The sequence below is a fragment of the Palaemon carinicauda genome, chromosome 1, assembly GCF_036898095.1.
Source record: "Palaemon carinicauda isolate YSFRI2023 chromosome 1, ASM3689809v2, whole genome shotgun sequence".
In the NCBI taxonomy this organism is placed as follows: domain Eukaryota; kingdom Metazoa; phylum Arthropoda; class Malacostraca; order Decapoda; family Palaemonidae; genus Palaemon; species Palaemon carinicauda.
The window spans coordinates 269721889-269735046 of NC_090725.1; the positions used below are offsets into that span (position 1 = coordinate 269721889).

The 13158-nt window shown below is 34.9% G+C and overlaps 1 protein-coding gene across 6 annotated transcripts in view; it reads left to right on the plus strand.

Moving 5' to 3' along the window:
- Nucleotides 1-11909, plus strand: part of LOC137656292 (centromere protein V-like) — a 131901-nt gene extending 119992 nt beyond the window's left edge. For 4 of the 6 annotated variants that reach the window (XM_068390496.1, XM_068390489.1, XM_068390466.1 and 1 more), the window contains exons 2-4: nt 6582-6691; nt 8715-8899; nt 11002-11909. In XM_068390496.1, the coding sequence (XP_068246597.1) occupies nt 6594-6691; nt 8715-8899; nt 11002-11141 (423 nt within the window). In that variant the 5' untranslated portion in view covers nt 6582-6593 and the 3' untranslated portion in view covers nt 11142-11909. Of the gene's footprint in view, nt 1-594; nt 742-6581; nt 6692-8714; nt 8900-11001 lie in introns of those variants that run through there. The other 2 variants (XM_068390477.1, XM_068390483.1) reach the window with 2 other exon arrangements.
- The last annotated feature ends 1249 nt before the right edge of the window (nt 11910-13158 follow it).

Sequence of the window (13158 nt, forward strand, 5' to 3'; positions counted from 1 at the left end):
TCAGACTTCATTGAAATCTAAATTGCCATTGAAGAAGAAAAATGTAGAGAGAGAATTTGAAAAACTTGACGGGTGTCCTAGTCGTGTAATAATAATAATAATAATAATAATAATAATAATAATAATAATAATAATAATAATAATAATAATAATCCCCTTTATAAAGAGAGCAAGTACAGTATCTGGATATATATATATGTATATGTATATGTATATGTATATGTATATGTATATGTATATATATATATATATATATATATATATATATATATATATATATATATATATATATATATATATATATATATCGTTTACGCTCGCCTCTCCCCGTCCCTCGGGTAGGGAGTGGGAGAGGGAGTAGTCATACCCTGGTGAGAGGGGGGTGCGTGTGTGATGCATATCTATCTAAACATTAAGCAGTCATTTTTGACGGGTCGCGTACGCTACTAAAATAACAATAAGTAGGATGAGGAGTAGGAAATTCAGCCGCCCAATCTCCCACCCCATTACAATGATTACTTGTACCTGAGATGTTTACTTAAACTGCCAGGGTCCGAAGGTCGGTCATGAATACACATGTAAGTGTGTACGTATTCATGAAGGCAAGTAAGAGGTTTCTGCGAGGTCAGTGAAGTAATAAAGTGAGGAAGCCCGGCCTGAGTGTTATCAGTGTGTGACAGAATACGGCTGTGGCAATTGGTCCCTCGTACTCTCCTCGTCTTTGGATTCCTGAAAGGTAAGGTGCATTTCGGAAAGGTCCTATTTCTAGTTTTAGGCCGAAGATGCTTTCGTATTCTTTGAGTTGGGTGTTGCAAAATCATAGTCGTCTTCCGGTTCGGAGTATATCTTTTTTTTATCATGCGATTCTGTCAAATGCATTTTATTCAATTTGCAATAAACAATTTTCCTTAACTCCTCGAGTGTTGATGCCTTTACATAAATCAAAATACAAACCAAAATTTTAGTGACGGTACTCTAGTAATTGGACTTTGATGAACTACCATTTCTAACTACTTTGCAATAGTTTTTTTGTTCCTTTTACGATAATCCGAGCTGCAATTTTTAACGCCTATTACATTCATTCATTGTAGTCAGGTTATGTTTTTTTTTTACCAAGTGTATGTACCGTTCTTGTTTCCTACGTATCCCGCTGCGCTTATTCAACGTTTAAATTCTGAACAGCAATCAAACAAGTTTTCATAAAATGTAAATCCATTATGATAAAAAGGCAAGGCTGAAATGAAAAAAAAAAAATTTTTGTTGACAATCAATCCATCTTGTTGAAAGTTGATTTCAAGCCATTAACAACACAAGAAGTAACCAGGATATTTATTATTTGTATTGCTATTTTGTATTCTTGAAAGATGATAGTTCCTGCAAGGCTAATAAATTCATATACTGATAAGGTAAACTAACAAAATAATCTTAATAGATGCTGTCTGAGCAAAGATCTGGCAGTAATCTTAGTCTTCTGTAATCGTTTTAAACGTTATAGATGCTGTCTGGGCAAAGATCTGGCAGTAATCTTAGACTTCTGTAATCGTTTTTAACGTTATAAATGGTGTCTGGGCAAAGATATGGCAGTAATTTCCGTCTTCTGGAAGTGTTTTAAACTTGTAAGTAGTAGGCTGACCAGGGCACCAGGCACTCGTTGAGATACTACCGCTACAGAGTTATGGGGTCTTTTGACTGGCCAGACAGTACTATATTGGATCCTTCTCTCGGGTTACAGCTCATTTTCCCTTTGCCTACGCACACAGCGAATAGTCTGGCCTATTCTTTGCTTACTCTCCTCTGTCCTCATACACCTGAAAACACTGAGATTACCAAACAATTTTTCTTCACCCAAGGGGTTAACTACTGCACTGTAATTGTTCAGTGGCCACTTTAATCTTTTTAAGGGAAGAAGAGACACTTGCTCTTCTAGGAGAAGGACATTCCAAAATCAAACCATTGTTCTCTAGTCTTGGGTAGTTCCATAGCCTCTGTACCATGGTCTTCCACTGTCTTGGGTTAAAGTTCTCTTGCTTGAGGGTACACTCGGACACACTATTTTATCTTATTTCTCTTCCTCTTGTTTTGTTAAAGTTTTTATAGTTTATGTAGGAGATATTTATTTTAATGTTATTCTTAAGAATGTTTTTTTCCTTGTTTCTTTTCCTCACTGGGCTATTTTCCTTGTTGGGACCTCTGGGCTGATAGCATCCTGCTTTTCCAACTAGGGTTGTAGCTTAACAAGTAATGATAATGATGATAATAATCCTTATAACCACCGTGACGTTGATAAGCCTAGTTGTTTTAGCACTTGAACAATATCTTCAACTATATACATCACATCTTTCTGTTTCCTATTCAAAACAGCTATTCATTCAAATCTCCATCCCTCTCTCTCTCTCTCTCTCTCTCTCTCTCTCTCTCTCTCTCTCTCTCTCTCTCTCTCTCTCTCTCTCATAGTTAGGATACTTTTCACTTACGGAATATCTTGGATGAGAGATAACCATACAAGGGAAACAATGTAAATTAGACTCCTGTGGTGAGACGCCTAGTGAATGCTAATAAATATTAGCATGAAGCATCTGCCTAGGTTCTCTGAATACTAATCCAATTGCCTATCGATATTTAATTTTCTGCCACCATTTTCATCATGTTAAAGTCATCCCTTTTTATTCCTGTTGATAAGCATTTTATTGTGCCTAATTCATGGTGCAATGCTTTCTGTGTTCGCACTACTTCGAACTAGCCTCGGTGAGATCACACAGGTCAGATGTTTTGATTAGAATATATGAAAGTATGCGAGTATATATCTTTCCTCATCCCCAGTATCAAATTCTAACGTTGACCTTCTATGCCCATTTTTGAAATATTGGTCTCATATTAGGAGGGCATCAAGTTTTGTCCTCTTCCTTTATCAATAGGACCAGGATCCTGAATAGGACTATGATTTGTCTGATCAGTAATCTTATCTCGGTTCTTCCTTGTTCTCCTTCCCTGTACGCTACCTATTTTATCAAGACTTTTTTGGATACGCTTTTTAACACTCGGATTAATAGTTTCTTCATTCCCGCGACCTCCAAACGCCCTTGGGCAACTTCTTAACACATTTTCAAACATTTAATTGTTAACTGAAATTTTCAAAGAAGTAATAATTAATTCTTAAATTGTACAGTTATGAAAATCACTTTACCCATTTTGATTTCGTTCTTTCGAACTAATATATATATATATATATATATATATATATATATATATATATATATATATATATATATATATATATATATATATATATATATACATATATATATATATACTGTATATGTGTGTATTTAAGTATAGATATAGGTATACTGTATAGCCTATATAGATAATTTAGGTACCCTAGTAACATCTATTTTTATCTTTAAAATGACAAGTAAATATAAGTTTAATAACGGAATAAAAACTTAATTTAGATAATTAATTAGATTGATTTATGCCTTTTATTTAACTGATAATCTACCACATTAACTTTGAATAGAGGGATTAATATTTTTTTTAATCAGCGCTTAGATTGGCTAACATAACTAACATAGACGTAAACATGTTTTTACATAAAGTTTTATCATTCTGATCGTTAGATGCATCTATATCTCTATTGATTTTTTAAGTTAATTACAATAGCTGATCATGTACCATAAAGTAACTTAATAGAGCCGTTTAAGTTTGAATTAAAAGTGCTCTTGCTATATAGTGCGTAACAAGTAGTAACGTAACTTGGGTAGTTGTGGCCTGATTGGTAACGTCTCTGCCTATTGTTTGCCAGGCGGGGGTTCGAGTCCCGCTCAGACTCTTTAGTTCCTTTAATGTCTGCAACCTTACCATTGTTGTGAGCTAAGAGTTTGGGGGAGCCTATAGGTCTATCTGTTGAGTCATCAGCAGCTACTGCCTGGCCCTCCCTTGTCCTAGCTTGGGTGGGGAGGAGGTTTGGGCGCTGATCATATGTAGTATGGTCAGTCTCTAGGGCACTGTCCTGCTTGCTAGAGCAGTGTCACTGTCCCTTGCCTCTGCTATGCATGAGCGACCTTTAAACCTAAGGCTGGTACATTAAACATAATTGCGAATACACATACCTACACACAATATACTGTATAGTATCTATGGGTGTATGTGTATCCCTTTCAGAGTGGATACTTTAACGTGGTAAAAGAGTGTGTGTATCGCCATGATCAGCAAAGCTTTACTAATCAAATCCAGGTGACGTATACTAGGTTGGTTTGCTGTGAGCGATGAGAATAGTCTCCCACCATCCCTAATCCGCAGTTAGCCAACATAGTGATGAACACTGACCAAACTCTAGACATGAATAAGGCCATGTCTGAGACCTTTGTCCTGCAGTGGACTAGAAACAGCTGCATTTGTTGTTGCTCTTTTTGGTGTGTGAGCATAAATGTTTACTGTAGTAAGTTTCATATCCGTCCATACTTGTATGGAATGTGTATTATAGAATGAATTGCTCAATAAGAACCTTTTCTAGTTTGAACTGGCTGATATTTCATGCAGCAATGACCGTATCGGAAATATATGCAACATAAATATCAAGTAATGTATGTTGACCCACGTTCGTCTCCCCTGAAGGGCCGCGTTGACGATCACCCCAAGAATGTAATTGAATGTAGCTGTTGTTTCACCATCGACGAACGTGATGTGGATTGATGTGAATGCTCTTGGTATGAGTAACTTTGAAACTAGAGTATTTCAGTTTCATAATATCAAGAGGAGATGGTTACCTCAAATTATATGGCGCATAAAATCAAAATAATTAAGGTTCTTTTCTTACTTACGGTGTCGCCTTGCAGCCTTTTTTTTTTTTCATGTTCCTCTCTTTTAATATTCAAGTCCTGGAATTGAGAAATTATTGCACATTTAGTCTCTACTTTACTCTCAGCTTTTATGAGACTTAACGTTATGTCCTCTGTAATTATTCTATTTTATTCAAGAACAGACTTCGTTATTATTATTATTATTATTATTATTATTATTATTATTATTATTATTATTATTAACTAGGCTACAACCCTAGTTGGAAAAGCAAGATGCTATTAGCCCAAGGGCTCCAACAGGGAAAAGTAGCCCAGTGAGGAAAGGAAACAAGGAAAAGTAAATCATTTTAAGAACAACACCACCACCAAAACACATTTCCTATATAAACTATAAAAACTTTAACAAAACAAGAGGAAGAAAAATAAGACAGAATAGTGTGCCTGAGTGTACCCTCAAGCAAGACAACTCTAACCCAAGACAGTGGAAGACCATGGTACAGAGGTTATGGCACTACCCAAGACTAGAGAACAATGATTTGATTTTGGAGTGTCCTTCTAGAAGAGCTGCTTACCATAGCTAAAGAGTCTCTTCTACCCTTCCTTACCAAGAGGAAAGTAGCCACTGAACAATTAAAGTGCAGTAATTAACCCCTTGGATGAAGAGGAATTGTTTGGTAATGTCAGTGTTATCAGGTGTATGAGGACAGAGAAGAATTTGTAAGGGATATGGCAGACTATTCGGTGTATGTGTAGGCAAAGGGAAAATGAACCGTTAGCAGAGAGAAGGGTGTTATGCAGTACCGTCTGGCCAGTCAAAGGACCCTATAACACTATCCCCAGCAAATTTGCCAATCTTAATGTGATGGCACCAAATAGCACCCCCCCCCCAAAAAAAAAAATCAATCACTTAATGGTCACCATCAATTCAAGTACAATTTATAAAATCTTCATTTCCGCTAACCCCGTTTCTATCTCGAGTAGCTCATCGCCTTCAGCGGTCAGCTCATTGTCAACAACACCACTGTATTGCCATTCACAGTAACCACATTACCAACCTAAAAACCTTTATAACCTCATGAACACCCTCAGTGGCGTCTTTAATTTCATATTTTCTTAATTAATGCTTTGTTAAATTGTATGCCCTTGAAAGCTCATTAGTAGGAAGTAAATTGTTAAGAACGTGGCAAGTGTACGACATTCAAAAGATTTTTTTATATTTTTGTTTTTACTTCCTACTTTCCCGTCTATCTTGGATGGAAATCTGCCTCGTGTGTTATGGTTTTGAGTTCATGTTATGCTGTACTTAATTACGAGATTATTATAATGTAAGTTTGATTCTTCCAAGACGATTTCTTTTTACTCCAGGACGAGGTTTACGTGGCGGTGTTATGGCTAGAATTTCTTATCTTGGTTCATTGGTATGGAAAATTGAATCATTTGATTATACAGTGTTCATTCAACTGGCGTCCAAACGTTATATAATTTCGTTCAGTAGTATGTTGCGTAGCTAATTAAGTACACTAATGTCCTGATTATTCTGATAGTTTCTCCTAAGTATTCCTGTTATGTTGTATGATTCTGAGCTACTCAATATAATCATATATATATATATATATATATATATATATATATATATATATATATATATATATATTATATATATATATTTTCACAGTTGATTTACGTCTATATTGATTGGTAAGTTTCGTGTTTGTACTCTCTTTAACTTTATGAACAATGTTAAACTATCGCTAATGTTTTTACCTGCTTTGTCCTCCCCAGGGTCTGTGGAGAATGACAAACAACAAGGTTAAATACTGTGGCGGCTGCCACTGTGGAGCCGTTCGCTTTGAAGTATACGCTGCTCCTGTTTTGACCGTCATAGACTGCAAGTAAGTTACTTGTTCCAACGCATCTATTGGAAAGTTCTTTTCCGTAGCTTTTATATACTTTTACAAAATTATTTACAGCAAAGTGTATACTGCATTGTAACTTCATTAACAGTGTTCTTCAGTTTACTGTATTCAGAAATATTGCAGGTCAATGAAAAACTGTGAGGAGAGAGAGAGAGAGAGAGAGAGAGAGAGAGAGAGAGAGAGAGAGAGAGAGAGAGAGAGAGAGAGAGAGTGAGTTTTAACGTTGAGTATTAATGTGGCTATTATTTTTTCTTTCTTCAGAATATTATTGTTCTTAAGTCTGTGCACCTCACGCTACAGTATGCTTTACTATTTGCATGTCCCTCTGTTCCAGCACTGCACCTACTTTTTAACCTTCCTGTAAAGTACGTTCCCGATTCCTTTATTGCATCTTGCTGACCAACCTCGTTTTGAAATTTGATTGAAAGCGCGACTGCTCCATTTTCCCCGGCTTAATTTTTTGGTACTGAATATCCTCCCTGGCCTCAACGCCAGGCCGTATCTCCCAAATTTCCTATGTATCATCTAGAGAAGATCCATTTCTTTTTAGAATTTCACGATGAGAATGAATTCGGACATAAACTTTTAAGCGATGACGTCATCCTCTTCATGCCTATATAATAGGTACAGGGTAATTTTTAATTCAGAAAGATTTAATGAATTATGTGTAGACCGAGACGAAGGTTGTTGTGAAAATAGAATACATTTGCATTAATTATATGCTCTTCTGAAATAGAATTTTTTTACTGTATTATAACAAGAATGATATATTATGATTCTGTCTTTTGATGGTAATCACTTTGTGTATAGTCCTTAACGAAAAAATGCATCAAGTTAAAAACGAGTTCATATCACAGTCATAAAAGGGAAATCGAAATGGGTCTGTACATTAATGTACTGTTGCAGCAATAATGTACAGTGCTATAGATAAAAGTAAGAAGGGTGGTCATTCCTATCTTCTGAATCTCTTGAGGGAATCGGCGTGTTCAATATACTTCCAAATATGTTCATTCTTCAGTCAACTCCAGCATATGAACCCTCAATTATCTCAACATCTTTCATTTGGTTTTTCTTTTTTAATTTTCTTTTATATTATACAAGTAATTCAGAGTCGGAAAGTTAAAGGTCAAGTTTCATGGTATCTTAATTATATCCTTTATTCACGATCATAAACCTGGGAACTCCGCAGAAACCAAGAGAGGGACCTGGTGACGTCATCCAGTAAGAAGAGAATTCTGTCTTTCTTTTTTATTGGTGGCCTCTGCTACTTCATTTAGTTCCGGGTGTCTAAAATAGAATTGATAACCACCAAGGTACAGCACATTATGTATATAACCATAACTGAGATGATTTTATCACTATGATTTCCCGAATCTTGTCGATGTATATATAACGTATATATACTTTTTCTGTTACATAGTTTCCTTTTCATTTCAAATTTATAGTTTATTCGTTACTTCTCTATATCCTTTCCCTGGTTGGAGACCTTGGACTTGTAACATTTTGTTTTTCCAATTAGGGTTGTAGCTTGTCAAACAATAATACTAATAATTTTAACATATAATATATATATATATATATATATATATATATATATATATATATATATATATATATATATATATATATATATACATATATACAGAGAGAGAGAGAGAGAGAGAGAGAGAGAGAGAGAGAGAGAGAGAGAGATAGGCCTCGTAGTTTTAAAGCATCTTTGCCTACTAGGGTATATATATATATATATATATATATATATATATATATATATATATATATATATATATATATATATTTGTGTGTGTGTGTGTGTGTGTATGTATGTGTGTGTGTGTTAATGTGGATATGCATGTGCGCTCGTGTGCACACTTTTTCATGCACGTGTGAGTGCGTATACCATTTTCCTGCTTTTTATATCAAATAATCCCTCCAATATTTTCCCACTTATCCAGATGTGTTTAATGTGCGACGCTAATTGAGTAATGTCTATTTCCCCCAGCTGCAGCATATGCGTCAAGAAGCAAAACAAGCACTTTATAGTTCCCATGAGCGAGTTCAAATTGCTCCAAGGTCACGATAGTCTGAAGACCTACACCTTCAACACGCACCAGGCAAAGCACATCTTCTGCACAACCTGCGGAGTGCAGTCCTTCTACATTCCACGCTCCAATCCCGATGGATATGGTCAGTATGCTTCTTCTCGAGTTTTTCCTTCTTGTGTTTTCTTCTGGAGTTTTTCCTTCTTCTTGAGTGTTTGCCTTTTCTTGAGTTTTTCCCTCTTAAGTTTTCCTTCTTGAGTTTTTCTTCATGAGTTTTCCTTTTCTTGAGTGTTTGCCTCTTCATGAGTTTTTCCCTCTTAAGTTTTCCTTCTTGAGTTTTTCCTTCTTCTTGAGTTTTTCCTTCTTGTGTGTTTCCTTCTTGAGTTTTTCCTTCTTGTGTGTTTCCTTCTTGAGTTATTCCTTCTTCTTGAGTTTTTCCTCCTTCTTGAGTGTTTTCTCCTTCTGAAGTTTTTCCTTCTTGAATCTTTTCTTCTTCTTGAGTTTTTCCTTCTTCTTGGGTTTTTCTTTCTTGAGTCTTTTCTTCATCTTGAGTTTATCCTTCTTCTTGAGTTTTTCCACATTGGTTGTGTTTTCTTCTTGAGTTTTCCTTCTTGAATGTTCCTTCTTGAGTGTTTTTTTTCTTATTCAGTTTTTCCATCTTGAGTGTTTTCTTCTTGAGTTTTTCCTTCTTGAGTTTTTCCTTCTTGGGCTTTTCCTTCTTAAGTATTTTTTTCTTGAGTTTTTCTTTGATTGTTTTCTTCTTCTTGAGTTTTTCCTTCCTGGGTATTTTTTTCTTGGGTTTTTCCTTCTTGAGTTTTTCCTTGATTGTTTTCTTCTTGAGTTTTTCCTTCTTGAATTTTCCTTCTTGAGGTTTTCCATCTTGAATGTTGTCTTCTTCTTGAGTCTTTTCATTTTGAATTTTTCCTTCTTCTTGAGTTTTCCCTCTTAAGTTTTTCCTTCTTGAGTTTTTCCTGCTTCTTGGGTGTTCCTTCTTGAGTCATTCCTTCTTCTTGAGTTTGTCCTTTTTAAGTCTTTTCTTCTTGTTGAGCTTTTCCTTCTTGAGTCTTTTCTACTTCTTGAGTTTTTCCTTCTTCTTGAGTTTTCCTTCATGAGTGTTTCCTTCTTGAATCTTTTCTTCTTGAGTTTTGCCTTCTTGGGTTTTTCTTTCTTGGGTTTTTCCTTCTTGAGTTTTTCCTTCTTGAGTCTTTTCTTCTTGAGTTTTTCCCTATTCATAGCTAGTACAACTAGCAGATAATGAGTCTGGATTTTGATAATTTTTTCCTTGTCGGATTTTTTTTTGGGGGGGTGATGAAAAGTTTATTTGTCAGAGAAATGCATTCACCCAAAGACATATTGCTAACTCTCTCTCTCTCTCTCTCTCTCTCTCTCTCTCTCTCTCTCTCTCTCTCTCTCTCTCTCTCTCTCTCTCTCTCTAAGGGATCAAAAGATTAATTAATAATTACTGAATTAGTCCCCCATGGAGGCAAATATGGTGAGATGGATAAATAGGTAGTCCTCTACTGATGGCATTTACACGATATCCGCTCTGATCTGAGCTTAGATTTTATCAATTTCTATCGTCAATGATCAGTTTTGTCTTTTTGATTATAGAGATGTTGACTGTTTACTTAACTGAATGTTTACAAACAAGATATGTCGTTGTACAGGAGTTTTAGTCATTTTCATCGAACTTTTCTCTTAATAGCTTATAAATATATTTCCATTTACATTAAACAGAAGAAATCTTGTATATCAAACTCAGTTTACTTGTTTTAGGACTGGAAGTTTCAAAATATTATTTTACAACTTTTTAACATCCCAGCAAATCTACAGATTTATACTTTATTTCCATGTGTGTACAAGGATGCGTGCATTGCATTGGCTGGGGCCTATATGGCTAATTCCACGACTCTTAACTAAGTAACTCTTATCTTAATTTTAAGCATAATCTTCCTCATTCTCTTTCCCTATCTAAATCACCATCAAGCAATATTATAGAAGTAAAAATATCTGTAGCCTTTATTTCTTCTTATTTTAATAATATGATGACACTGTATAGGATGGCTGTTACGTAGAGAGAGAGAGAGAGAGAGAGAGAGAGAGAGAGAGAGAGAGAGAGAGAGAGAGAGAGAGATGTAACTTTACACATGTCAACTTTGTTGTCATAACCTCTTGTCATCCAGTGGGTAATTTATTTGCTCATACCTTGAATCCCTAACATTATTTCTTCTCGTATATTTCTTTCAGGAATAGCTGTTCATGCCTTGGACAACGCTTCTGGGGTAAAAGTCAAAATGGAAAAATTCGATGGAAAGAATTGGGAGCAGTTTATGACAAAGAACAAACATATCGCAGAGTACTCCAAGTCCAAAGAAGTCAAGAAATAAACGATACAAGAAGAACTGGCACCTCAACTGAAGTTCAATACCGCCACAGAATTTCACCCTCACGACATCACTTTATCTCTTATTAGTAATCTCACCTTCCAATTGCAATCGTGGGATTTTTTTTTTTTTATATACGGGCAATATATAGCCTCAGAACGATATAGGCTACATAAGTAATGTTGCATGACCTATATGTTATATATATTTTAATGGAACCGAAGACAAAAGTTTTATACGTAGGCTATGTCCATATAAAGCCGCGGATCTAATACTGTACACAAAACTCTCTCTCTCTCTCTCTCTCTCTCTCTCTCTCTCTCTCTCTCTCTCTCTCTCTCTCTCTCTCTCTCTCTCTCTCTCTCTCTCTCTCTCAGCGGAATTTATAAGCAGAAAACATGTGTAATTATTTCTACATAAAAATTACTTTTCAGTTACTCTAATTGTCATAGAGAAATATTTAATATTCACATTTTTATGTCGTTATTGGTCAATGGTTCTGTATTATAGATTTTTCTTAATATATACAGACTATTATTTTAAGCGTGTTTGTCTCGGTCTGAATAAATTTAGGATAGATTTATAAACTCTCCAACTTCATATTACTGTTTCATAAAAATAAAATTTTACAGTAATTCAAAATCAAAATCCTTTGTACAAATTCACTATAAATTTTATATTCTAATGTCGCAAAAGTCCTGAAAAAATAAGATGTATTTATTTTGCAGAAATCTGGTCATTTCAATATTATAATACAATTTTTTTCTATTGTATGTGTGTCTTATTATCCTTGAGTATAAATTTCCCGATTAAACACTCCCAAATAGCAAATTTTCTCCCAAGAAAAAATTCTTGAAGCTTTTTTAAGAGCTATTGGACAAACAAGGGTGCGCACGTACACGCACACATTATATATATATATATATATATATATATATATATATATATATATATATATATATATATATATATATATATATATATATATATATATATATGTGTGTGTGTGTGTGTGTGTGTGTGTGTGTGTGTGTGCGGCGTCTGTCATCTCACGATAAAGCTAATCTAAAGCAGGATCTATTCGTCCTAATCTAAAGGGTGAGAGCAAAAACCTTTCCTGGCATTTTATATTAAATTTTATACCTCCTACTATAGTCAATTTCTTTTAGCGAGGCATATTTGCACAGACTCGCAGCGGTGCCCTTTTAGCTCGGAAAAGTGTCCTGATCGCTGATTGGTTGGACAAGATAATTCTAACCAATCAGCGATCAAGAAACTTTTCCGAGCTAAAAGGGCACTGTTGCGAGTCTGTGCAAATCTGCCTCGCTAAAAGAAATGGACAATAGTTTCAGCCATCGCATCAACTCTGCTTTCATCAGAGCTAGGCTTACAGCTGATTGGGCAGTGAAACTACATTTCAATCTAAAATGTAGCATGCATATATATATATATATATATATATATATATATATATATATATATATATATATATATATATATATATATATATATATATATATATATGTGTGTGTGTGTGTGTGTGTGTGTGTGTATGTGTGTACGTGTATGTGTGTACATATTTACATATTCAACATTTGAACTGGGTCGCGAAGAAAGACTGAACACCATTCTTATTTGGATACCCCATCTGAAGGCTACGAACATTAACTTGGATACTCTTCTCTTCTAAGAAGGCGCTCGTCGGGTTTGTCATAGACTTTCTGTAGACCTATAGGCCTACATTTTAATTATACTCCAAAGAACAAATTGTACTGACTACTTTAAAATTAGTATAGATTTATTATGTAGGAATGACTGGCGTATGCAGTTGCTGTTGCATGAAAATAAATGCTCATATTTGGGGAACACTAATTTCCTTTCGTACCGGGATCGTAACTCCTTTTATATTGCAGATACGTTGGTAGTTCTGTTAACAATTCAGACTTTCTAATATACCGTATATGTATAATAATATTGGACTAGTTTTAATTACGCAACGAATATGACGCTGTTTCTACAA